This window comes from Heloderma suspectum, chromosome 2 (genome assembly GCF_057233095.1).
Source record: "Heloderma suspectum isolate Gila_16-S chromosome 2, 16-S_ref, whole genome shotgun sequence".
Classification (NCBI taxonomy): domain Eukaryota; kingdom Metazoa; phylum Chordata; class Lepidosauria; order Squamata; family Helodermatidae; genus Heloderma; species Heloderma suspectum.
This window is the reverse complement of record NC_139459.1, coordinates 189,188,694-189,216,474: the sequence shown is the minus strand read 5'-3', so window position 1 is coordinate 189,216,474 and position 27,781 is coordinate 189,188,694. Positions and strand designations below refer to the sequence as shown.

General features: G+C 46.7%; 1 protein-coding gene across 1 annotated transcript; it reads right to left on the bottom strand.

Annotated features, from left to right (window-relative positions):
• Window positions 1–692: 692 nt before the first annotated feature.
• On the bottom strand, window positions 693–26,088 carry LOC146353601 (chymotrypsin-like elastase family member 1). Its single transcript, XM_084829748.1, has 13 exons — window positions 26,055–26,088; window positions 24,351–24,358; window positions 23,266–23,281; window positions 22,830–22,894; window positions 20,413–20,513; window positions 18,793–18,912; window positions 10,404–10,540; window positions 9,764–9,909; window positions 8,508–8,660; window positions 7,046–7,137; window positions 6,572–6,714; window positions 4,750–4,808; window positions 693–755 (listed from the first exon to the last, which is right to left on the bottom strand). The coding sequence occupies exons 1-13, from the start codon at window positions 26,086–26,088 to the stop codon at window positions 693–695; spliced, it is 1,137 nt and encodes a 378-aa protein (XP_084685874.1).
• Between the last annotated feature and the right edge of the window lie 1,693 nt (window positions 26,089–27,781).

Sequence of the window (27,781 nt, the reverse complement as noted above, 5' to 3'; positions counted from 1 at the left end):
AAATGGCATAGTGGCTGCCATTTGCATTCCCTTTGGGGTTTTTTTTGCCGTAGTAGGCTATGTAAATATTTACGCAGGCTAAAACGGCAAAAAAAGGGGGGGATGGAAATGACGGCCACTGTAGCCGCCACCATTTGCGGCCGCTGTTTTTGGTTTTGTTTTTGTTTTGCCATGATAGGCTACATAAATATTTATATCACGGCATCTCTTCTTTTTTACAGTAAAGAAGCAACACTGCATTAAGGTCTCTGAGTTGTGGAAGAAGACAAGCCTAATGTTTCCAGCAATACCTCACATTTCTTTGCTTCCAAATAGTGAGCTACCACAGTTAACAAAGAGAACCCATAGTTAATGAGTCAACATGTGTGGAAGCAAGAGAGTGTGCTGGCTGCTGCGAGTGCGTCTGCCCCATGGCAATAACCAACCCAGGGGCACGTTGCTCTTGGGTTGTTTACTGTGATATCTGAATCCAGACCTCTGGGTTCTCCAGGGAGGAGTTTGGGTTGTTATGATGTGGCAACCACGCCATTGTCTGAGCTGCACATCCTTCCTGATGAATAGCACACGGATGTGGAATGGAGCTTTGTATTATGGTCTAATTCAGGGGTAAGCAACCTGGCACCCTCTTGGATGACAACTCCCATCAGCCCCAGCCACTATGGCCAATGGGAAAGGATTATGGCATCTGCGCTCTAAACAGGCGTGTATTCGTGAATTTTGGAGGTGTACTGCAGTGTCCGCATGGGTGAGGGCCCCTAGGCATGGAAGCACCTGGTAGAACATTGCCTCAACTTCTGTTGTGTTCTTTAAATTTGCTCCTTATCAGAAAATGTCTGATATTCCTGGTTCTTTTAAAGGAAATCAGCGGTTTCTCCTGGCAACCTGAAATATGTTGTATTATATGCCAATATCCCCTTCATGGATCACTGCCTTGTTGTGGCGAAGGGGCTTGCATAACTCAGTGAAGCCATAAGCTATGCCGTGCAGGGCCACCCAAGATGGACAGGTCATGGCAGACAGTTCTGACAAAATGTGGTCCACTGGAGAAGGAAATGGCAACCCACTCCAGTATTCTGGCCAAGAAAACCCCATGGAACGTATCACAAGGCTAAAAGATACGACACCAGAAGTTGAGCCCCTCAGGTCGGAAGGTGTCCAATATACTACTGGGGAAGAGCAGAGGATATTTCCAAGTAGTGCCAGAAAGAGTGAAGCAGCTGGGCCAAAGCCGAAAGGATACTCAGCTGTGGATGTGTCTGGTGGTGAAAGGAAGTCCGATGCTGTAAAGAACAATATTGTCTAGGAACCTGGAATGTAAGATCAATGAATCAAGGTAAGCTGGAGGTGGTCAAACATGAGATGGCAAGATTGAACATCGACATCTTGGGAATCAGCAAACTGAGATGGACAAGCATGGGCGAATTTAATTCAGGTGACCATCATATCTACTACTGTGGACAAGAATCCCTTAGAAGAAATGGAGTAGCACTCATAGTCAACAAAAGGGTGGGAAAAGCAGTACTGGGGTACAATCTCAAAAACGATAGAATGATCTCAGTACGAATCCAAGGCAAACGTTTCGACATCACAGTAATTCAAGTCTATGCCCCAACCACTGAGGCTGAAGAAGCTGAGGTTGATCGGTTCTATGAAGACCTACAACACCTTCTAGAACTAACACCAAAAAAAGATGTCTTCTTCATCATAGGGGATTGAAATGCTAAAGTAGGAAGTCAAGAAATCACCGGGATAACAGGCAAGCATGGCCTTGGTGTACAAAATGAAGCAGGAAAAAGGCTAATAGAGTTTTGCCAAGAGAACACGCTGATCATAGCAAACACGCTTTTCCAACAGCACAAGAGGCGACTCTACAGTCTACACATGGACATCACCAGATGGTCAATATCGAAACCAGATTGATTATGTCCTTTGCAGCCAAAGATGGAGAAGCTCTATACAGTCAGTAAAAACAAGACCTGGAGCTGACTGTGGCTCAGATCATGAGCTGCTTCTTGCAAAATTTCGGCTTAAATTGAAGAAAGTAGGGAAAACCACTCAACCATTCAGGTATAACCTAAATCATATCCCTGATGAATATACAGTGGAGGTGAGGAATAGATTTCAGGGATTAGACCTGATAGACAGAGTGCCTGAGGAACTATGGACGGAGGTCCGGATTGTAACATTGTTTAGGAGGCAGCGACTCAATCCATCCCCAAGAAAAAGAAATGCAAGAAAGCAAAGTGGCTGTCTGATGAGGCTTTATAAGTAGCTGAGGAAAGAAGGGAAACGAAAAGCAAGGGAGAAAGGGGAAGATATACCCAACTGAATGCATAGTTCCAGAGAATAGCAAGGAGAGACAAGAAGGCCTTTTTAAATGAACAATGCAAAGAAATCGAGGAAAACAATAGAATGGGAAAGACTAGAGATCTCTTCAAGAAAATCGGAGCTATCAAGGGAACGTTTTGTGCAAAGATGGGCATGATAAAGGACAAAGAAGGCAGGGACCTAACAGAAGCAGATGAGATTAAGAAGAGGTGGAAAGAATACACAGAGCAACTATACAAGAAAGATCTTAATGTCCCTGATAGCCATGATAGTGCGCTCACTGAACTTGAGCCGGACATCCTAGAGAGGGAAGTCAAGTGGGCCTTAGGAAGCATTACTAACAACAAAGCTAGCGGAGATGACAGTATTCCAGCTGAGCTATTTAAAATCCTAAAAGATGATGCTGTTAAAGTGCTGCATTCAATATGCCAACACATTTGGAACACTCAACAGTGGCCACAAGACTGGAAAAGGTCAGTTTACATTCCAATTCCAAAGAAGGGCAACGCCAAAGAGTGTTCAAACTACCGTACAATTGCGCTCATTTCACATGCCAGCAAGGTGATGCTCAAAATCCTACAAGCTAGGCTTCAGCAGCATGTGAACCGAGAACTACCGGAAGTACAAGCTGGGTTTCGAAGAGGCAGAGGAACTAGAGATCAAATCGCCAACATTCGCTGGATCATGGAGAAAGCAAGAGAGTTCCAGAAAAATGTCTATTTCTGCTTCATTGACTACGCTAAAGCCTTTGATGGTGTGGATCAGAACAAATTGTGGCAAATTCTTAAAGTGATGGGACTACCAGACCACCTTACCTGTCTCCTGAGAAACCTGTATGAGGGTCAAGAAGCAACAATAAGAACCGGACATGGAACAACAGATTGGTTCAAAATTGGGAAAGGGGTATGACAAGGCTGTATATTGTCGCCCTGCTAATTTAATTTATATGCAGAGTACATCATGAGAAACGCCAGGTTGGATGAATCACAGGTTGGAATTAAGATTGCTAGGAGAATTATCAACAACCTCAGATACGCAGACGATACCACCCTAATGGCAGAAAGCGAAGAGGATCTAAAGAGCCTCTTGTTGAGGGTGAAAGAGGAGAGTGCAAAAACTGGTTTGAAACTCAACATTAAAAAAATTAAAATCATGGCATCTGTCCCCTTCACTTCCTGGCATATGGAAGGGGAAGAAATGGAAGCAGTGACAGATTTTATTTTCTTGGGCTCCAAGATCACCACAGACAGTGACTGTAGCCATGAAGTTAAAAGATGCTTGCTCCTTGGGAGGAAAGCTATGGCAAACCTAGACAGCATAGTAAGAAGCAGAGACATCACCTGGCCGACAAACATTCATATAATCAAAGCTATGGTTTTCCCAATAGCAACGTATGGCTGTGAGAGCTGGACTATAAGGAAGGCTGAGCGCCGAAGAATCGATGCTTTCGAACTGTGGTGCTGGAGAAGACTCTTACGAGTCTCCTGGACTGCAAGGAGGTCAAATCAGTCAATCCTAAAGGAAATCAACCCTGACTGCTCATTGGAAGGACAGATCCTGAAGCTGAAGCTCAAATATTTTGGCCACCTAATGCGAAGAGAAAACTCTCTGGAAAAGACCCTGATGCTGGGAAAGACTGAAGGCAAAAGGAGAAGGGGACGGCAGAGGATGAGATTGCTAGATAGCATCACCGATGCAATGAATATGAACTTGAGCACACTCCGGGAGAGAGCGCAGGACAGGAAGGCCTGGTGTGCTATGGTCCATGGGGTCACAAAGAGTCGGACACGTCTGAACAACTGAACAACAACAACATATGCCAATATCTTTTTATGTTCCCTTCCAATTTATTGGTGATGTGGTCAACTGTTAAAGCACAGTTGATTCAGTCTATTCCTTAGGGAGCTGGGGTGTGAGCTACCATATTTTAAGTATGCACAATTGTCAGTGGGCTTTCTATAAATTGTAGTGGCAAGTTGTTCCCCCTCCTTTCTCATTTTGAGATCTAAAAAGGGAACTTCCAGGGTGTTCGACTGAATATCGATTTTGATGTTTTCATCCCTGGTATTTACCCACATTATGACTTGTGGTAGCTCCTTCTCACTCCCTCTCCAAGGGGTGAATTTATCATCAATATACTTCAGCCTTATCAAAGACTTTGTTGCATATTGGCCCTCAGGTGAAAAAAGTTCTTTTTCATGTTCTACCTTATATAAGTTTGCCACTTCTGGGGCCATATAGCAGCCCATGGCAACCCCTTTAATTTGCCAGTAAAACCTATTATCAAATTGAAAATAATTCTGGCAAAGCGCTATTTCTGCAAGGGAGAGAAGAAGGAGGTGCTTATGTTCTCCTATCCAATGTTCATTGTATAACTTTGAGAGCATCTTTTTGAGGTATATTGGTGTATAAAGATCTTACATCCATGGTGATCAAAATATGCTTCTCTATATTAACAGATCTGATGTTGTTAATGAAATCTGAGGAATTACATGCATAAGATGGCACTGAACGTATGAAAGGTTTTAGGAAGTGATCCACGTGCTGGGAATGTGGTTGTAATACTGAATTACATCCCCACAATATTGGTCTGCCTGAAGGGGTGGGGTGGGGGTGGATCCTTATGGATTTTTGGCAAGGTATAATATACTGGAATCCTAGGGTTGGTCTTATATAGAAACTGGTATTCTCCTTCACGTATATAACCCAGGCCTAATCCCTCATCTAGGATGTTTTTAATCTCCCTCATACTGGCTGGAGTGGGATCGCTATTTCATACCATATATGAGACCACGTCAGCTAGCTGACAGAGTACTTCTTGTTTGTAGTCCATGCTGTCCTGAAATACAATGCCCCCCCCCGTTATCTGCCAAACCAAGAAAAGGGAATGTATGTATACCCTGACACACAATATTCAACAACCAAAGAAGTGAAAGGTGTGCCAGTATTTCCACAACTTCAGCGTAATGTAATAACGTATAAATATCGAGCACAAAATGTATTCAAACTATAGGTACAATCCCCAATTATTTAAAATGAACAACACAAAGATCAAAATCTGTACAATACAATGTAACAGGTTCTCATAGAGCCCAGCACAGGCTTCAAGGGAATGAAAAAAATCGATATATAGTCCATAAGATGAGAATGATGTGTTAGCAGTTCATATTACTCATTGCTGGAAGCTCATGGAATTGGGGAGCAGAAGAAAACACCTACTGATCTCAAAACAAAACCAAATGTTTCTCAGCCTATGTGGCCTTCCTCAGTGGCTTAATTCAAAACAAAATTAATTATTTTTTTAAAACTAATCCATTAATATGCAATATTTACAAATTAAGATATTTCTCACTAATACATAAAAATCTGTCTCACCAGTTTGGGTGGTGGAGTCCAATAACTTTTGATGGGTTACAGTAAAGTCTAGTATTCAGGGAGGGAGAGTGCAAGACAAAACTAACCAAAAAGAACATAAAGACAGAAAACTTGTGAAGTTATCATGTATCGACATCACAATTACCTTTTGTTATTGATTTCTTGATCTTATACTCTCTATAAAGCTTAATCAATTATAAAAGAAGAAAGAAAGAACAAAGCAGTCCAATGTATAGCTTTATTTTTGCAAAGGGACGCAGACACCACAATATCTGACTAAATGTGCAGTGTGTTTTGACCAGGCAATGACATTCACTTCTCATGTAGTTTCTCCTTCAGTTTCAGGAAATTATCTGAAAAAAAAGTTTTTTAAAGGGGGGGGAGAAAGAAAATGTTATTCTTATGAGAACAAACATTCCTTTAAAATAAGAAAGAAGAGTTCTAAAAATACCAAGTGTTATTCTTGGCAAAAGTCACAAGTGAAGCTCGGTTTAATGCAGTCTTGGAGGATGGAAAGGTCCTGCTGAAAACAGTAGGTCGGGTTGCAGCTCCTCATGTTATTTAGTTGCTAGTAAGCATAGCTGTGTATTTTATATATACATTCCCCCTCTCTCTCACACGCATGCATGCACACACTCACACTCACACACACACAATCTCAGTTCCCAACTTTCCATCACAATCTAGTATATGGCAAAGAATCAAGAATGAGGCTAAGGAGACAGCAGCAGGCTACCTTCTCGATAGCTGCAGTTACTAGCATTAGGTTTACCTTCACCCAAAGGTGTCCTGGACTCCCCGCCTTTGTTTGCTTGATTACGTTTGTTTGTTACATTGACAACTGCCTTTCTTCCATGATGAAACTCACAGAGGCAGACATGGGTTCCCAGGTGGGTCTCCCCTCCAGGCACTGCCCTGCTGAGCTTCACCCAGGAGGCTGCATCTTCAGGCCATGACCTGGGGCCATATACTTTACCTTTTCCCATACCAGTGAATGGTTTCCATTCATGCCTACAGGGAAAAGTAAAGGGCTAGACTCCTATGGTGAGGCCAACAACTGCACTCCTCTCCTGGCAGCGAGTGACCAGGGGCCTATCCACACGGAGAAGCTTTCCAACACAAGTCAATTTAACCCTGCATATTCATCAATTCCAACTTTTCCCTCCCATGGAACATGCAGCCAATTAAAGCAGTGTCTACAAAAACAACAAAAAAGAACCGCTTCCGCATGGCAGACTGCATGACAATCCGCATTAGTTGGGCCACAAGTGGGTGGAGTCTCGTGGCATCAACAAGCTTCCTTTAAAATAATAATAATAATAATAATAATGCAGTCCTTAACCTTGTGCACAGGTCCATTCCACTGGATAAGAGCAGAATTACGACAAAAGGCAAAGCAGTTCCTAGTTCATCACCCTTCTCTTCCCTCCTGTGCTGAGTAAGGGCAATGGAAGACAGGGTGATTTACTTCCAAGTATCCATTTGGCTGAGCAGACCCATGTGAGATGTGTGTGTTACTCACACATCTGTATGTGCGACACAGCGGATGACTGGAAAAGCAGTTCCCAACTACCCACCTTCTCCAGTGCAATGGAAGTCAAGCTGATTTACTTCCAGCTAGACACCTTGATGCGGCATTTTCAGGTGTTTCCTTGAGGCAAGGAAATAATAAGGATGGAGGGGAGGTCGGGGGGGTCTTCCAAAGCCAGTGGGAGGTGGAAGCAGCTTGGCACTCATGATTTAGATCAGTGGGCAAAGCTGCTGCTGTGTGACGCCTGTCTGCGAGGGACACTAGCACCGAAGGAAATCTCCCGTGTAGATCCAGCCCAGGGGATTCCACAGCGGCGCTAGGTGCCTCTGCGCACCAGGAGAACAGGGATGCGCTGCTCTCCCCAGTGGTTCTTGCTATCTACATATAAGCCCTCCTGCTCACACACCCATCATTGCGATGGGAATTTGACAGAAGCTTACAGGTTTGACTTATTTATTGTCCCGAGGGGCATATCTACACACAAACCAGTCTAATAGACATACCTTCCCTCCAAAAGGAGCCCTAAAATTGCAGCTCTGCAAGAGAGGGCATTGACGGGGGCTATGGGGGAGGGGTCAACAGAGAGTTTCCCAAGGCTCAGGTGGGCCAATTTGGTAAACGCCCACTTGTCAACTGAGGACTGTGCCAACCCTACGGCAGATGTAGGACTGGTGGATCGGTGCGGATAGCACAGCCCCAAAGAACATCTCTTTTGCAACCTTCTTCCAGGAGTTTACAATTTAGAGACATCCTCTTGTTTGGGATACAGGCCCAGTCTTTCTTAGAAACTGGTCATTTATGGCCTAAGGTCCCATGGGGCTGCAGAAGCACAGGAAGGCCTAGGAGTGCTGCTGTGCAACGGGTTGACTGTGCAGATTGAAGCTGTGTTTTATGCCCGTCCCCATCCTGTGGCTTATATTCATGGATCCAATATCATTGCAACCCCCTTCCCACATAGCTCTTTCTGGTGGCACTTTCCTCCCTCATTTCTGGGGAATGCTGTATGGAAAGACACCACCCAGACAACTTTTCAGCACAACACACTCAGCGCCTTCATAGAACTAGTGATGTGGGGGGTAAACCATAAGAACTGCTGTTTTTAGTGGGAAGGGAGCATATAATTGAAATAAAATGAAATAAAAGGGTAGACCGGAGTAAGTGTAGTTCCGATACACCTTGTGACAAAGCACACCCAGACATCAGCTGTGAAAACTCTCCTGTGTGCCTGGTCCCATCCTAAGTGCAGTCCCTCCAGGAGTGCACATGAACTTACATTATTGACCCAGGAAGTATAGGCAGAGACACGGGTGAACACAGTGGGCTTCTGAAGGACGTTGCACTCGTAAGTGGTACCACCAAAGATAGTAATTCCATGGACATAGAATTTGCCCTTCACCAGGCAATACAACGGCCCTCCAGAGTCACCCTGAAATACAAAGCAGAGATGGAAAACGTGCATCACCAGCATTTCTGTGGTGGCAGTAGGTTCAGTACCAGAACTGCAAGGTGTGGGGAGGTAGTTTAGCCCTCCCACCCACCCCATACTGCAGCTCTGATTACCCCCACCACCACCACCAAGATTTCTGTGCCCTCCAAGAGGGAAGCTGCCATTGCAACTCTCCGATCAATGCAACTCATAACAAAGATTTGCTTGGTTTAAAAACAAAAAAAAAGCCACACAGGGAAAGGGCTGTGGAGGCCCTTGTGTATCTCAAACCAGCCAAATGAAAAATCAAGGAGTGGACAAGGAAGGGAACAGTTCACCAAATTCCAAATGAAACTGGAACAGAATTTTTGTAATGAGTTTGAAGTCTTTTGGGAATTAGACTGGAAGGATGCAAACTCAGCAGTCTTTGAATGCCTAGTCCATACCTTCTGTAGATCCATATTAGAGATCAGGAGAGAATGCCCTCATAACATGAGCATCTTTGTGTCAGCTCCAGACTATGAGGGCAAGCAAAGATGCATCCTTGGTGGCAATTTTTCATTTCAGGAAGGGGAAACCACAAAACCACATCATCCATCTGTCCGTCTTTTGTTTTGGACTAGGGTGCACAACTACATTCAGCCAAATTCCATTCTGAAAAAACTCTCGAGGGCCACACTCTGGTGGTGGGTGTGGCTGAAGGCAAAAGGGGCCTCAAGCTCTTCCTGCCAGTCACTGAGCCTTCAGGGACTTCAACCTTTCAGGATGGGGGCAGAAACAGCACTAAGGCCAGGAAGCCACAAAGCAATAGGTGGTTGTGGGGAAGGGGGTGGGGCATCCTGGAGACGCTTGGAGGGCCACATGGTGAGCTGTATTTTAAGGATTTCCAGTTTATTACATTTCTATACTGCGCAATAGCTGCAGCTGTCTGGGTGGTTCAACAGCAGCAGAACACGCAGCACTGGATACGGTTCAGATTAAACTTTGAGAATCTGTTTGAGAGGCTTCACTTTCAAATGTGAGGGAGAATCTTCTCCCCTAACCTAGCTTCCACTCTAAAAGCACTTGTGATTAGCATAGTATGTTTTTTAGCATGGCATTACCAGGCATCCTGAGTGTTTCCCATCGCCTCCTGCACACAGCATGGTTTTCTTGACTCTGAAGCCCCAATAGGATGGACTGGAGCAGGTCGCGTAATCCACGACAGTGAGCTGGGCTTCCTGCAGGACTGTTGCCATGTGCCCATTATCTGTGCAAAAATACGCCGAAGACTAGGATTCCACTTGCCCAAGGAAATAGCAACAGAGTTTCAACACCACCATGCGTAGCCCATTTAACATAACTTTGAAGGTACCAGGACTTTTGAGGTACCATAACTTTTGAGGTACCAAGATGGCAGCTCTACATTGGTATGGGTAGCACCATTTGTTTGGATGAGGCCCAAGGCATGCAGAGTCTTGGGCTATGTTAGAATTCACCAGATTCCACCCCCTCCAGTTGCCACTGCTCAGCCCAGTTCTTATGACATTTATCTACTATACAACAGCTACGATATTCACCACCACCTTTTATAAGCAGCCTCATCTGCTAAAAGAAGCCATCAAGGCAGGGTATCTGATGCATCAGACCTTGAATTTGGGACCAATGAGATTAAAACTGTGAGCATCTACAGCTGGAGCTAAGTCAGCCAGAGAGGCGGCCTTGGTACCTGGCACACTGCAGGAGTGACAAAGCCCCACTCACTTTCGGTCCTGCCCCAGCCCGTGATAAAACACCGATGTTTGTTGGGCAGAATTTGACCAGATGGTGGCAACTCAGCGAGCTGCACATAGCTGTTCAGGTCTGCGCTTTGAGAGAGATGGAGCAAGGCAATGTCATCGCTGTGAAGAGACAGAGGCACAATGAGGAGAGGGATGAGGAAAGAAGAAAAAGAATCCATTGAGCTTTCCAACAATGCACAAGCCAGAATTGTTCTCATCGGTTTTTAAATACTACAGACCTCACTCTTCTTCAGATGGAACAGAGGTGACTAACAAGAATTCCAAATATAATAAAGATCCAGGCTTTTTTTTTTTAACAGAAAGCTAAGTGCAGCCATTTTGTTATTATCTCTAAGACTTGTACAGGTTTTTCCCCCTAGTGACTCTGTTCAGCATTTCAGACTCCTGTGTGCACAGTTTAATCACTGGAGCAAATATTGCACTAAGACTGGAGTGAGAAGTTCTGGGAGGCAGGTGGTTGTCCCATGTCTGTTTCTTCTCTCTCCCCAGGCAACATGTGGTAAGGAAAACAGAAGCATGATGAGACATCACTGTGCTCTGAATTCCAACCACAAACACCAGTGGAAGCCACTGAAGTGCAGCAGAAACTTGGTAATGTCACATTACGCATTATGTAAATGTTATTGGGGGAGGACAAGGGGACACAGGGCTGCTGTTTTTGGTGGCAGCCATGCATCTCCTGTGACATCTAGTCCTGGCTCCTTTTGCCTCATGGAAGTGCTTTCCTTGTAGGAAAGGAGTAACGAAGTGGCCCTTGGAATCAGTTCTGTGACATGCTTCTGGTAATTGCTTTTCTAATCAACAAAAGGCACTGAAAAGGGAACATCTTTAAAGGTTTGTAAAGCAGTAGCCGCAACAACAATAACAACAACAACAGATGACAGTAATGCAGAAGATAATTTCTGCATATTTTGTAAAATAACGAATACATAATTTAACTGCTTGAGGTTATTGTCTGGAACTCGAAGAAGTGTGCAATTAGTTCAGTGAATATGCAAAAGACCATGAGAGCATGGAAAACTGCCTCATACTGAGATGGACCACTGGTCTAGATTGCACACTATTCCAGTAGACAGCAGAGGTCACAACCAGGGGTCTTTCCAGCCATATCACCTGAGAGACCATTAACTGGAGATCTCTGGGACTGAACCCTGGACTTTCTACCTCCAAAGCTCTAACACTGACCTAACCACCTCACCCCATGTTGGGGTTGTACTTCTTGAACAGCCATCCGTCTCCTGTGAACCTCACCCTGTCAGCCAGGAGTCCTGTGAGTGAGAGACAGCTGGACAGAGCTCCTTTACACCAGGAGCTCCAGGCTCCGCAAAGAGGGGGAGATTTAAGAGGGGACGAGTTGCAGTTCCCAAAGCTCCCAGACAGAATAGAGTAGTGCCATACATCACTTCAGCACCAAATCCAAAGTGAATTGTGATGCTTCAGGGTGCCTTGGTGAGATCCGAAGCAAATCAGACTAGCAGCTATGTGATCCAAAGAGGAGTGACTGCTGAAGCATCTCAATCCGCCTTGGAGATTTGGAGCCACTCTGATGCCTTCTGAAGCCCTGACAACCTGTCCCTAAATGTATCAACTTGTGAAAGATCAGGGAAGGGGTGAGAAGGAGGAGGAGGGAGTGGGCTTTGGTGAATGGCAACTGTAGTTGTCAAATTAGTGCTGAACTTAACCCAGCAGACTCCTATCACAGACAGTGGTGGAAGAAGGGGGGAATACTATATATATTGGAGGGATCAGCCTGCGTTTGCTTCATTGTGAGAGAGAGTACTTAGGGAGGTGGTGTTTAGAGAGACCTGTTAGAGTTTGGCTAGATCTGGGGGGGAGAGTTGTACTGCAGCTTTGTCATTCTTCTTCTTTCCCACCCAGCCCTTCCCAATTCAACGACTCCCTTTCTTTCTTTTCTGGATTCTTTAACCAAGAATATTTAAAGTACTAAAGAATATTTAAAGTTTCCTCCTTTCCTTGCCTTGTTGTTTGACTCCCCACCACCGCCCTTCTGAATTATTCAACCATTTTATTAGTTTTCTCTGTCTTTCTTTCTAGATTCTTTATTTTAAAAAAAAACTAGAAAAATTGAAAAGGTAGTTTAGTTTCCTTGCCTTGCCTTGTTCTTTGCCCCCTTCCTGCCCTTCTCAATTCAACTTTTTCTTCATAGTTTTCCCTGTCTTTCTTTCTAGATCCTATCTATCTATTATCTATCTATCTAGATATATGTAAGTATTTTCCTTTCCTTGTTCTTGGCTCTCCTCCCCTCACCCTCCGCCCTTCTGAATTCTTGTATTCCTTCCCTTTTGAATTCTATATCTTTTCCCAACACATTAAAAAAAAAAAAACTTCTCTTTCCTTGTCGGTAGTTCTATATTTGCTTTTCTTTTGCTCATGTGTATGTGTGTGCTTGTGTTGTGGTCAAGCAGAGCACTACACTTGTCCACATCTCAAAATATGGTGGACAAAGCACTACACACATAATATCTATTATTTAAATAATACTATGCTGTGTGGCAAAGCAAGCAAGCAAGCCCAATCTTCATGGTCTCATTGGCAGGGGCAGAGGCAGGCGAGGTGCTGCTGGGACTAGCAGCACTGGTAGCCAACCTGGCTCTCCCCAAGTCCGGATAGTGCATCCAGGTGTAGCAGGGCAGCAGAGGGCAGAGGCAAGTCGCAGTGCCCAGAGGTCACTGTTTGAGGAGGCTGGTGCAGGCAGCAGCACTAGTACTGTTGCCAAAGGAGCATCACCTCCTTCTGTAGCAGAAGTAGGGAGCCCGCTGATGGACATTATGTCAGAGGTGTCTGATATCCTCAGTGTGGTGGAGGGTCAAGAGGAGCAGATCCTCCAGGGTGTGGGGGAGGATGAGCAGCAGGCAGAGGCTCAATCTCCAGCATCTGACCCCTCTTCCATTGTTCCCCCTGCTCGTGTGGTGACCCCCGAGATTCAAGGCAGGCAGTCCCTGTCTCCACAGCAACATCAGGGAAGCATCGTGTGGGACCACTTTGAGGTGGGAGTGGATCCAGCACTGCCATCTGCCACCAGTGCAAGGCATCTCTGAGCAGAGGGAAACAGCCAGGCACTACACCACCACCAGCCTGCTCCTGCACTTAAGGAGGTAGCACCAGTTGGTGCTCGGGGGAGAGGCCCCCATGTCCCAGCAGCCAGGCAGCAGGGGCAAGCAGAAGGTTGGTAGTGCTGAAATTCCTGCAAACTCTCCACCTCTCACCCCCAAGAGGCTTTGGCAAGCCACCATGGGGGAGATGGGGTGGGGGATGTATGAGTCCACATGGTGGAGGTTTCCAACGTCCGACCAGATCACCAACTGCATCAGTGAGATGATGGCATTGGATGACCAGCCATTCAGTCTCATTGAAAATGCGAGGTTCAAGAGGTTGATGGCCCATATGGTGCCCTACTACGAGCTGCCATGTCACACCACCCTTAGCAGGCAGTTGGTGCCCTTCCTGTACCAGGCATGTAGAGAGAAACAGGCAGAGTCGCAGATGGAGCACTTCACCTCCGACATTTGGTCCAGCGAGGGCAGTGCACACACTTACTTGTTCCTGATGGCTCACTGGTGGGCAGCAACAGGGACAGTAGTGGCCAGCACTCCCAGGACTGGCAAGGATGGTATTGCTGGGCCCTCCTTCATGTGCAAGCCATGGACCAGTCCCACACAGCAGCAGAGATTACAGAGGCCATGAGCAGCATGGAGGAGGGGTGGCTGGCTGGACACCAGCTCACCCACAGTTACATGGTCATGGACAGGGGAGCCAACATGGTGAAGCCTGTGTGTGAGGACAGATTTGAGGGCATCTGCTGCATTGTGCATATCTTTGACCTTACCGTGAGGGATGCCCTTGGAATGGGCCGCTCCAAGGTACATCCCACCAACCCCCATCCAGCATCTGTAATCTATTGGAGAGCTACAGGAAGGTGGCTGGGCCCTTCCACCACAGTGTAAAGGGCAATAGGCTGCTGTGGGAGAAGCAAGTGGAGTTGGGGCTCCCGCAGCACAGGCTGGCTCAGGGCATGTCAACACACTGGAACTCCTCCTACCCCATGCTGGAACATATGGTGAAGCAACAGTGTGATGTCCATGAGGTGTCGAGCATTGTGGACATTGGCATCCATGATCCCCTGGGCAGGCAGCAGTGGGATGCCACATCCAAGCTTGTGGTGGTCCACAAGCTGTTCCTTGAGGCCACCAAGACCCTGAGCACCAGCACTGCCCTCCTCAACAGGTGATCCCTGTGGCCAGGAATTTCCAGAAGCAGATGGGAAAGTTTCTGGAGACCAGGGATCCCATCGCAGGCCAGCTCTTCCTGCAAGCCATGAGGGAAGTGGTGATAAGGCTGAGGGATGACCTAGTACAGTGGGTAGAGGACATACATGTTGGCCACCATGTGCGATCTCTGCCTGAAAGACAGCCTTTGTGGGGAGAACTCCCAGATGGGGTAGCAGGAAATATTGGTGGAGGAAGTGAGAGGGCACAGGCAAAGAGGCTGGGCAGGTGCCAGAGGAGGAGGTGGGGAGACAGGCCACCATCCCTTCTAGCAGCATCACTCCCAGCAGGACCACAGGCCAGGGGTTCTGGGTCAAGGCAGTGCAGGCAGTGGTTGGGGGGAGAGGCATCCAACCTGCCCACCAGGATGATGCCACAACGTCTATACAGTGTTACCTGGCAGAGCCCATGGAGGACCGGACCATGGACCCGATGGTCTACTTGTCCTCCTGCAGCCAGGTTTGGCCAGACCTGGCTCGAGTGGCCAGGGAAAGACTCAGCTGCCCACCAACCAGCATCCCACATAAGAAGGTGTTCTCCATGGTGGGCGATGTTGGATGCTGACTTATTGGAGCAGCTGGTCTTCCTCAAAGTCACCCTGTCCATGCTGGGATACCCCACCCTCAAGCCCTTGGGTGAGTGAGCGGCACACTCACTCACCCTGCTGTTTCTCTTCATTTTGGCTGGCTTTTGTCTTTATTTGAGTCAGGAAGAGCACCACGTTTCATCATTACCATCATCAATCATCATCACTACTACTGCTACTATTTTAGTTAAGCCTCTTAGCAGGCTTGTTTTGTTTGTCTCTGGCCCAGTTCAACTCAGAACTCGGGGTCTTCTGTATTTCAATGAATAAGCACCCTTAGCAGGCTTTGTTTGTTCATTTCTGGCCTCAGTCTGGTCCAGTCCAACTGAGAACTCACCATCCTCTGCATTTCAATCATTGTGCCTGCTTTGCAGACCCAGTTGGTTTGTTTCCAACCTCATTTCAGTCTGGATAACTATTGCATATTTGCACCCTGCTGCACCCATGGGTGTCTCACTCTTGGCTGACCTCCACCTGCCTCTGCCTGCCTCTGCCTGTCCACCCGCCTGCCCCAATCCTGGCTGGAATATTTGGGCTTGATGGCTTTGATGCCATGGGCCTTTTGCATATTTGCACCCTGCTAAACCCATGGGTCTCTCTCCCTCTCTCTCTGTGTGTGTGTGTGTGTGTGTGTGTGTGTGTGTGTGTGTGCCAGCCTCCGCCTGCCTCCATCAGCCTCTGACTGCCTCCTCCTCCCTCCATCAGCCTCCACCAGCCTCTGCCCGCCTCCACCTGCCTCCATCAACCTCTGCCTGCCTCTGCCTGCCTCCGCCTGCCTCCACCAGCCTCTGCCTGCCTCTACCTGCCTGCCCACCTGCCCAGTACCTGGGTGAAATAGGCAGGCTTGGTGGCTTTGACACCACAGGCCTATTGCATATTTGCACCCTGCTCTACCCATGGGTGTCGCTCTCTCCTCCAGCCTCTGCCTGCCTCTGCCAGCCTCCACCAGCTTCTGCCTGCTTCTGCTCTGCCTGCCTTTCCTTTCCTTATTCTTTGGCTCCCCACCACCACCTTTCTCCATTCAACATTCCTATTAGTTTTCCCTTTCTTTCTTTCTTTATAAAACAAAAACAGAAAACATTAAAAAGGTACTTTAGTTTCCTGGCCTTGCTTGTTCTTTGGCTCCATGCCCCCCCCCCAGCCCTTCTCCGTTCAACCATTTCTTAGTAGTTTTCCCTTTCTTTCTTTCTTTCTAGATGGTGTGTGTGTGTGTGTGTGTGTATTCTCCTTTCCTTGTTCTTGGATCTCCCTCTCCCCCTTCTCAATTCTGGTATTCCTTCCCTTCCCATTTTTGAACTCTATACCTTTTGCCTAAAACAAAACAAAACCAACCCTTTTCCTTCCTTGTAGATAGTTCTGTACTTGCTTTTCTTTTGTGTGTGTGTGTGGGTGTGGGTGTGCTTGTGTTGTAGTCAAGCAAACACTGTGTGGCAAAACAATACACACAAGTCCACATTTCGAAATGCAGTGGGCAAAGCACTACAAATACTGACATATATCATTTGAATTTAATACTACATTGTGTGGCAAAGCAAGCCCAATAGGAGGAATCTTCAGGGACTTGGCATTGGGGCTGCCTGTTGCCCAAATGTCATGCACTTCTGTGCAACCAGTGTAAAGTTATAGTTCTTTGCTTTCAGAGTCTGTGTTGAAAAAAGCACACAGCACAGCCTGCTTGCCAGCCTGTCTTCCCAGGTAATGTATTCCATCCAGCCAAAGAAAGCTTGGGGTTATCCACTGTGAAGCTGTATAGGAAAGTAGTACTAGAGGAGAGGGGTTATTTGCACTTCAAAGAAACCTACAGCAGATATTAGGGATAGTGACCTCCTCCTAATCACTGCTTGAACACCAAACTTCTCAGATTATCACATTATGCCTTTTGGTTTGAGTTTCTGAGAACAGCACATTTTATCTGTGCCTAGCACAAAAACTACTGCACCAGACTGTCTCAAATGTGGCTGGTGGAATCCCCTCCATGGGGGCTGAGAGGTCCCCAAATTTCATGTACTTCTGTGGAAACTGAAAAGTTCTAGCTCTTTGCTTTGAGATTTTTTTCTTTTCCCTGGTGCCTAGCACAAAAGCAACTGGGCCAAACTGTCTGAGATTTAGAATGTGGAATCCCCTCAATGGGGGCTGTCAGATCCCCATGCCCCATGTATTTACCATGAAAACTGAAAAAGTTATGGCCATTTCTGTTTTCCAGTGCAAGGCATTGGGGAAACATCAAATCTGAATGATTTGGATGTCCGAATCTCAGTTCAAATCCAAATCTGAAGTGAAAGAGATGGGGTCCCAATAGGTCCAGAGCAAATTGGGGCTGCTTCAGAAGGTCCGAACCAGCATCCGAAGCAAAGCGGGGGGTCTGTGCACAGCCCTAGAATAGAATGCTAAGCCTCAGGCCAGAGAACGGTCTTTCAAGTCTCCCCTCCCTTTAAGAAGAGTCTGCAAGGAACGGTCTGGCCCAAAGATATCAAAGCTCCAGGCCTTAGTTGTATTCAGAAGTTAGCCCTTTGCATGGAGGGCTAATGCATGGACAGGGAGTTGGTCTGAGTCTCCTCCAACCCCACCAAAGTTGCACTGTGCACTGGACCTGCCCTGACATTAACATATTAAGCACAGGCTCTTGCAAAAGGGAATCTATGCATATCTTGCTATATGTGCCGAGGCTTCCCTTTTAGAGACATCTGTGCTAGACAGGTGCATGTTGGGCATGGGGCCAGTGGGCTGTGCAACTTTGGGAGCCAGGGCCAGGAGGGGTGGTCCCACTCCCACTCCATGTGGAGTGCTAACTTCTGAACAGGACTAAAGTCTGAATCTCAGCTGGGGCCCTTTATCCTTCTTGGGCCACACTCTTCCTCCCAGTCCCAGGCAAGCTTCTGAATGGGGCTTTTGTCAGGACAACTGGTCTGCTTGGGGCTGTCCAGGGTCCTGCAACTCCAGCTTGACCCTACCTGCTACCTGACCACAGGTGCTTTCAGAGGGAGGGATCCCAGTGCTACCAATTAGAAGGCACTGTGCCTTCTGTCTTTTTCTCCTTAATGGATTGCTTTGTGGTAAGAAAAAACAAGGGGAAAGAGGTGGGAAAACACAGGAGGGTTATGAGTAGAAGATGTCAACATCTCCTCCCCGCCTGACCCTAACATTCTGTGAATGAGGCAGGGCAATGGCACGATCAAAGCCTTGTCTGGCAGCACCCTAAGCCACCGTCAGACATCCATCTTTTCCAGTGGGCTCCGGCTCGTGGCCAGACCAAGACACTGTCCACAGCACCTGGCAAGCTGGTTGTGGAACTGAGCAGACTTCCAAAAGCAGGTTGGGACTTGGCCTTGTGATTTCCTGTTCAGAGTCTGAAATCTCACTGGTGCTGCCCAGACTCTCACCTAAAGTAGCTCTTTGGATATCAATATCAGACACATTGGAACTCTGCTGAAATGTTACAGCTTTATGCAGTTGGGCAATGTTTTCAGAACAATACTTACTCTATAGAAACATTGTTCCAATTTTGATGCACAAAGGTGCGCCACACACTTCTGACCTGCTCCATGCCTTCATACTGCTTAATGTTGTGATCACCAAGAACAACACGAATATTCCTGTTTCTGTAGATAAGTGGGCAGCAAAATGAAACAGAGGTATGTTGCCAATGCCAAATCTTTCTGCAACCCTGGCACCTTCATATATGGATGAACTCCCACATTTGATGGAAGATATGAAGTACTCAGAAACTAATAAGGGGTTCATTATCGGGTAGTAAGGGAAGGCAAAGAGAGAGAAAAGCTCTCAAGATATGCACCAGAGCTTTCTCTCTTTTTTTGTCTGTACTGTGGTTCTATTTCCCTCTTTTTTTCTACTCAAGTCCATCCAGGGTAATAAGGGAGCCATTCATCACTTCCAAGGTGTCTCCTAGGCAGTGGAAATCCTCTGCCTTCTGTTCTTTTGAATACCTTTCAAAATATTCATTTTCATTTTGGAGAGCAACTGATTAAGAAGCGTATACTGAAGTAAAGCATAAGACATATAGACATAAGAACCATTAAGTGGGGCAGAGTTGCAGCCCATCTTTTTCTCAGATAGATTCAGGGCATGGCTGCTTTAATATTTTGCCCTGGAACGTGAAGGCCTTCTTCAAGCTCAGTACTCAGAATCAAATCAATTCACAATCATCGCACAAGGCAACGCTTGGGCATTTGACATGAAGCATTCTCAAGTTCTGCATAGAATTTAGGCTTCCTACCCCACCCTGCCACAGAGTAGCATCTGGCAAGGGGAGAGGGATGGCTGAGGGATGAACCACCAGAGGGAGGAGTGACTGGAGGCTGCAGTGGAGAGGCAAATACTTGACGCAGGACAGAGAAGCTCCACCATCTACAGGGGGTGGAACTTTCTGCAGAGCCTTCTGCAGGTTTCCAAGCAACTACAAAACCATGAGGACTAGGAACTTCCTTTAAAAATGAACAAGAATTAATACTCTCAGGATTGTGTCCCAGGTATTCAATTATTTGGACACAGTATAGCATGCTTCATAGGGGGTAATTTCTTATACAAACAAGATTCTCCCTGGTCTATACAGCCAGATAAGACATAGCCAATGGAGTGATTTTATGGAATCCACCAGGATATGCTTGCTACTCTCTCTGTGGTTCAGAAAATATAATGTGGGTCAACACAGCCAATAAGACACTCCATAGAACAATGAATAATTTTGCATTATGGCACATGATGCAGTTGGAGGTGCCATCCAATTCAAACAATTTATGAAAAGCAATGGAAAAGAGGAGCAGATTTTGGAAGAACCGGCCAACCAAAGTCAATTCCACATTGCTCTTGCATATTAAGACCACAATGAGCTATCTCCTCCTCGCTCCAGTGTAGCTCATTCCAATCTGCTCTGTCCCGGGGCTCACTCTGGCTTTCAACTTGAAGAGAGAACCCCGAGAAAGAAAAGGCACCATTCCCCCGTGTTTCACATTCCAAGAGAAAAGAGGTGAAAGACTAATCCACGAACCCTATCCAGCATTAACCTTCCATCCCAGCATGTCACATCACCTGATTAAAACGACAAGATCTGCCAAGTTAGTGAAGGTATAGCTCACTGTTACCTGTCTACGCAATGAGCAGCTGTCATCACCCAGTCTTGGTGCACCAATGTCCCACCACAATCCTGGTACCAGCTGCCATTCTCATAGACCTGGAGGGAAACCTAGATGGGGAGGTATGAGAGGGAGTTGCATTTCTTGCTGCCAAAAGCAGCACTAAAGGCTATCTGTAGCCAGATTAATTGCAGCAGGCAGTTCCAGTTCCAGCTTTCGGAGGGCCCCTGGGCAAGGCCCCCTCAACGAGACCCTCCCTCCCTGACTCTACCTCTCACCACCATTGTCACCAGCTGTTCTTGCTCCTGACCCTCTTTCCCATCATTGCTGCCACTTCCTTGCTTGACAGGCAGGCAGTGACCAAGGAGGCCATGGCGTCTCCTGCTCCTCCTCCTCACCACCACGTTGTCTGGGCCAGAGCGAGAGGCAGGGCATCCAGCAGGTTGCAGTGGTGAAGAGGGGGAGCAACTCCAGGGGGCTCTTGTCAGTGGGCCTCTGCTGCGGTGTGGAACGTCAGCAGGTGCCCAACCATGCCCACGTTTGACGCCAGCCCTGGGAGCCAGGACTGAGGGAGCCAGCTCCAGCAGACGCTTCACTAGAAGCTTGTGTGCCTGGGGGCATGAGATGGGCACATGTCTGAAAGCTGCTTTTGATCAAGGAAGCCAGGCAGGGAAAACGGCCAACAGTGTGTGTTCACGATGTGGCTCTTGCTCAGAAGAGACCTGCTCCCACACGCATCCTGGGCCCCCCTCGAGCGCCCAGGCAAGAATCTCTCGCCTCGAACCTGCTGATGTGGCAAAGGCAAGCGGCACGCAGCCAGCTAACTGCACTTTCAGTGAAGACACTCCGGCAGCACAGTCCCATGCCCATCCGCTCAGAGGTAAGCCCCGCTGAATTCAGTGGGGCTAGCTCCCAGGTAAGTGTGGATAGGGTTGCCGCCTAAGTCCTCAGAAATCTTGAACTCCTGTACTATTCACACCGACAGATGTTAAAGTGATGGGGAAGCTGGAACAGAGATCCCCGTAAGACCAAAGAACACCTCAAATCCCCGGTGAGTGACTAGTTTTGACCAGAGAAGCAGCTGCTCCGTATGGCATCGCTGAATGAGACCCTTCTGGGAGATGCTGTGGTGCTTTGTAGTTACTGTTCTGAAAACACATGCGGACAGTGCAGGAGGGGGGCTTGCCTGCTCCAAGAGCCCCCTAATACCCAGGGCTCCCCACTTAGCTTCATGAGAACACAGCCACGGATGTATTTCTATTAACATTTTGTGGTCGCTTCCCAGTTGTGTGTGTGTGTGTGTGTGTGAGTGTAATTTAAAGAGATGTATTATTGCTTTATTCCCCCTTTCTCCATATGGTAGAATGTTTCATGGGCGCTCTGGAGCTCTGTAGAAGGGGGGACTGTGGGGGACAGACAGTATTTTGGCAACAGAGCCCCCAAATAAAGCTTCCTTCCCAATGTGCACAGTTTTTTGTTGGGACCATGAGGGAGGTTTGGAAGGATTAAAGTCTCCCTCCCCACTTCCTGTGGTCCTGGTGCTTCGCACCCACCCCCATGGCTTGGTCTTTAGATTTGCCCAGATCGTGTGCATTAAGGGCATTCATTCACTTCATGTCACATTTAGTGTGGCCCCTGGTAAAATGTGCAGAGAAAATGAATGCCACCTCTTCTCCTTGAGTGCTGTGACCTCCGAGGCACAGCATTCTGCATTCTTTTCTCCACCAGTGTGCCAAAAAGAGAATAATAATCCTTCCATCAGTTCTGGAATAGATTTTTTTTTCATTTGGCAGCACCACAACCCCCGTATGCATCATTTACTCTTTTTCGTAGGTTCTCTGATTGCTTCTTGGGCCCCTCCCCTTTTTGATACTTTTGTAGGGTTCCTTCGCTGGGCCCTGGCTCAAAGTAAGCTGTGTGGGCAGGGGAGACCCGCAGGTGTAGTGGGAACCAACAGCCACTTGCTTTGCAGCAGTGCAGAGGGGACCTTGTATATTACAGAATTTGCCTGCTAATCATCTTCTTGCCGATCATGGCAAACAGTTACAATTAGTTTTCTGGCTAGCATATTTACAATAAGCAGCTTTTCTCTCATTTCTCAGCATTCTGGCCACTCTGATGCTGCCTGCTTACTTTGGTCATGATGCAGCACCATTTCCTATTATTAGTGGCCCAAATTTTGTCATTGTATGTATGGCCTTAACATGACCAAAATCAAATGAAAGCAACCAGGGCAGGCTGCAACCTTGAACACAGGGCTAGAAGTGGAACCTGGAAGAAGAGAAAGGGGCTGTAAAACCTTTTCTCCCTGTCTCATATATTTTCTCTTCAGGATTGTATCCTCCACTATCCTCCCCCCTGCCCCTGGTTCAAATGCAAAAGGGTGGAAGAAACTTCATTTTCCAGAAAGGAGGCATTGTATTTACCTGTGATGGCCAAGAATGCTTGGTTGCCTCACGGCCCCCAATGACACGTCCACGTGCTTCAATGGCTATAGAAAGAATCCAAGAGAAGGTCATATTCAACCACATCCTACATGCATCACTGGAAGGAACTTTGAACTAGGAACCATTTAATATTTTTGAGCATGGATACCATCAGCTTGTATTACATTGCTTTCATTGTGATATGGTGCCATTCAACCATCTGTAGGCTGCTTTCTAGAAACTCCTTTTCCATTAGTTGGCATTACCCATGCAAGCAGGTCAAGGAAAGGGAAGTACAAATTGGCAAACAATGTCATCTTGTCTGGACCCGGACCATTAACGCTAATTGGGGAGATCCCCCTGTGTCAGTTCTGACAGACAGGGAGAATCTGTTTCCTGACTGCTTATAACTGCAGATGGAGGCTGATACAACAACGCTCCTCTGTGCATTTCTCTGTGAATGTGGGTGAGTGGTGAGAAAGAGAGTGGTGTAAAGAGGCACAACATCAAGGCATCTAAGAGGTTCTAGATCCACTGTGGATGCAGTCAGTCATGAGGTGAAATATATAAGGAAGACAGATAGACTGACAACCAAGTAATTTCAAAATGTATTTGGAGCTTAACATTTCAGCTTCTGCCTCATCAGCAGCTGTGTGTGTGAGAGAGACAGAGAGAGACAGAGAGAGAGAGAGAGAGAGAATTCACATAGAAATCTAAAGCCCTAATGATGTATTCAAAGAATGCATCTGAGCTTGAAATCTAGTGGGGCCATCAGACCTGCACCTCTGTTGGCCAGGGAGCCCTCCTGCCAACATGCTTCAACCCCTGACCTTGAGCAAGAAGGTCTGAAGAGGGATTCTCAGCGTGTGAAGCTGAACACGTGAAGAACCACGCCTTCCACACTTCATGCTCACAGACATTCTTTAAATGCATAAAGAAGGGTTAACGTGTCAGGGAGACGTTCCCTTCTCCCTGTTACGAGCATTTTATATGTGTAGGAGGAATCTGTTTGTTATGGGGAAGGGAACAGTCCATCATGTCAATGCTCACCAGCCATATGCCAGACAAATGTATCTCCTCATCTGCTGTTCGTGAGAAATCCAACTCAAATCCAACTCCAGGCATGAGCCAATCTCATTTCTTTGAGGATCTGTTCCCAATACCACTCAGCACTTGGTGGCCACAGAGACAGGGGTGTGGGGGATCCAGCCAATGCCAGCTGTGATGAGCTGGTGCTATGGACGTGTGCAGCACCTCTGGCATTTTGCATGCCAGCCATGAAAGGGCCAAAACAGGCATATAAAGGAGCTCTTGTTGGCTCCAATGGGGGCATTTTTCTAAAGTTAATTAACTTTCATCTGGAAATGATACCCTTCTTCTTCCTGCAAGTAATTCTTTTTTTAAAAAAAAGTGATGTGCTAGCAATGCAATTCAAGTAACATCTGGTGCGGCCTCAATTCCACATGGGTGGGACTGGATCTCTTACATGTGAATTCAGACATCACATTCCTCAGCAGACACTGACAGTACTTGTAACCTGGAGGAGAAAACAAGCCACCCCAAAGAATGGGAAGTTGGTAGTAGAATTGCTGGTCTGCATGATGGCTATTTCGTGTCCCTGTGCCAGTCCTACTACCAGCACATCTGCAAGACCAAGCATGGTGATTGGCACAGTTGCTGGCCGGTTTGGAAGGATATGGCCTGTTGGATATCCACAAAGGACAATGATCACTGGAGGAAACTCATGTTTGAAGGGACCTGAAATACGCTACTGCCTGGGGATAATTTGGTGTTAGGCAATTTCGTTGGATGGCCATAAAAACTGGAATGGAGCATTGACTGTAACTATGTATTGTACATGCATACAGTGGACTCAGCGCTGGCAGTCAATTAAATTCATCATAAAGCATTGTAATTTTTTTAAGTACTCCGACAAACCTGGGAAAATTAGAACTACTTTTGTGTTTGTTAAGAATCAAACACTCTTGAATGGAATAGTATAAGTTAATTTTTAATATACTCATTCCATGGCTTGCTGTTGACTTGAGAAAACATGTTGGGCTGATCTGTGTTGCCTGCTGCCACCGGGTACTTTTCTAGACACAGCAAAACCAAGAAGAGATTTAAAAGTTCTGGGCTGAGAAGAATTGGTTTGCATTAACTGAATTTACCCAGGTGGAAACTAATATAAAAAGTACACAAACAAAAACTAATGGCAAAGTTCAATTAATCTAGGACAGCATTGGGGAACCTGTGCTGCTCCAGATGTGGGTAGATGACAACTTCCATCACCCCAGACCATTGACCATGCTTGCTGGGGCTCATGGGAGTTGGAGTCCAACACAGGTTCCCCACAGGTTCCCTAGCCCAGATCTAGGAAAAGGGAACTACAGCAAATGCAACTACTCCTGCAAAGCAGAACTGAAGGTCTTCATTACTGCAAGGAGAATCTTCACCTCATACCTCTGGCAGGTTTCACTGGCACATTCAGCTGTTGACTGGACAGCTGGTTGTTTGAAGCCACCAACTGACGTGTTGGGCTCAGCATCAGTCACGGGTCTGCCTCTTTCAAGTTAAGAAACAGGGCTCAGTGCTTAGCAGGCAGAAGGACCCAGACCCTGATATCCAGAGAAGACACATATGCATCACCCAAAAAGGGGGATACATGATCTGCACAACATTTGCAATACTAGTTTAAATGATGCAACCTCTGGGCCCTTTCTCTCCCTTGCCATGCGTCTTTATCTTTCAACTGAAACTGGACTGTACAGCCCTTGAAACCGGGCAGGGGTGGGCAACTTGTGGCCCTCCAGATGTTTTGGCCTAAAAGTGCCATCATCCTTCACCATTGGCTATGTTGGCTAAAGCTGATTGGAGTTCTAGGCCAAAACATCTTGAGGGCCACAACTTGCCGTCCCCAGAAATAAGGGATGCCTTCAAATAGAGAACCGTTCTCTGTAAAGTGGGGTACATGGCCACCCTCCTGGCATCTTCAGGCCAAGACGCAGAGCTTGCAGGGGCTGGGGAAGAGCCCCACCTGGTTCCGAGCACATCTGCCAGTCAGGGCAAGCAGTAAGGTGGACTAAATAGGACCATCTGTAAAGTAGCTTCATATCTGAATATATTTTTGCAGGGAAGCAAAAAAACACTTTTGTATATAATATGGAGGGGGAAACCTCTCATTTCATCCACACAAGGACATTCTAGCTCAGAAATACTTACCACAAAGGACACTAGCAAAGATGACGAGCTTCAGCATGGCAAATGAATGTTTGGATTTGACTGCACAAGAGCTCTTCTTATATTTTAGTATGCTAAGAACAGAAGAACATCAGGTACAGAACAGATATCTTACAGCATTTATAATTGTGATGGCTGGCTGGGCATGATCATGGTTTCAGATGCTGCTTTTATTGTTATCCTTTTAAAAGTTATTATCCTTCTCGATAGATAGATAGATAGATAGATACATACATACATACATACATACATACATACACACACACATACATACATATGTATACACACACACACACATACATAGTGACAATCTCTTTTCATATCTAAACCAATACAAAATAACAACACTGATCTTTCTTTTGTTTCACAAAAATTGTTTCCTTCAGCAGTTAAAATCATGACCAGATTGTTCCTTCATCATGATCTGTGGACTAAAGATTTGGCCATCGTGGGTGGGAGAGGTGATCATGTATTTCAAAACTAGCTTTTCATTCCACCTATTAGTTTTCATGGATATTGAAGCAAAAAGAAATGTTCATTTTGGAGGATATGCTCCAGTAGTATGTACCAGTTAGGCACACATCATCAGCTAGTACAGAGACTGCGAAAAAGAAAGCACTGCACCTAGTACCTTGGTAACTAGTTTGCTCTAGTTTTGATTCAAACAGGAATGGGAAATGCAGCCATGTTCTGAATCACTGTAATCCTCTGCACTCCACTTTGAAGCTTGGATGGCCTCACTCCCACATTCCACTGCAATCTGTTTCTCTTTTCATTCCAATGGAAAAAGTGTGCATTTCTTGGATGTGCATACCAAAAGGCTGGGCTAATGGTGTGGTCTGACCCTGGATTCTGATGCGCTCCTTCCCTCCATCCCAAACAGCCCAGACCCCAGAGGCTGACATTGCCCATGGGAGGGACACAAGTGCTCAGGCAGAAGAACAGAAAGGACTCTAGTGAGGGTTGGTGTCCTGTGCCGGGCTACACAGTGACCTCAGTAGATATCTGTTTTTGGTTCAGATGTCTTCTTTGGTCTTTTTCTGTTCTTTTGTTCTTGGGGTGTCCTGAAAGCAGAGTAAAGGCACTCCAAGAAATGCAACCTCTCTACTCAGTTTCTGCAAGGAGAATTGGGATGAGAAGCCTGGGCTGCACACCCCGCATGTGCTGATGCACTCCCATCCAGGGGCAAAGCTGACAGTGGGGGTGAGGCAGCAGCAGCTGTTGCGGCAGGAAAGGGGCTTCCTGGGTGCCAGAGGCCCACCTGGCTTCTTCCTCTTCCCCCCCCCAGTTAAGCTACAACTTCAGCTCCTCCATGGGTAGTCTCCCTATCATCCCCAGGGGAAATGTCCCCCATGGAAGGAGGCACAAAAGTGTGAAGACACCGGCTGCATCTCCTTTCATTTTTGAATGAAGTGGAGGGTGGGGAGAGGGACACCAAAGGGGCATCTCTAGACCCAGGATGCCCCTTGGCCCCCACAGTAATGTTTCACCCCTAGTGAGAGGAGGCAGGAATCAGCCAGCTCATAACATGGCAGGGAAGGAGGCGTTGCTTCTTTTTGCCACCTCAAGAAAAAGAAATTCTTGGGTGAGCTTTTATTTTCAAGAATGTAGAAGAAGCTCACAGAAGATGACGTGATTCACCAACATTTTTCAAAGCAAGCAGAGTAGCGATGGCTGTGCAGTTTGAGTGAGGCTTTGCATTTTCCTTGGTA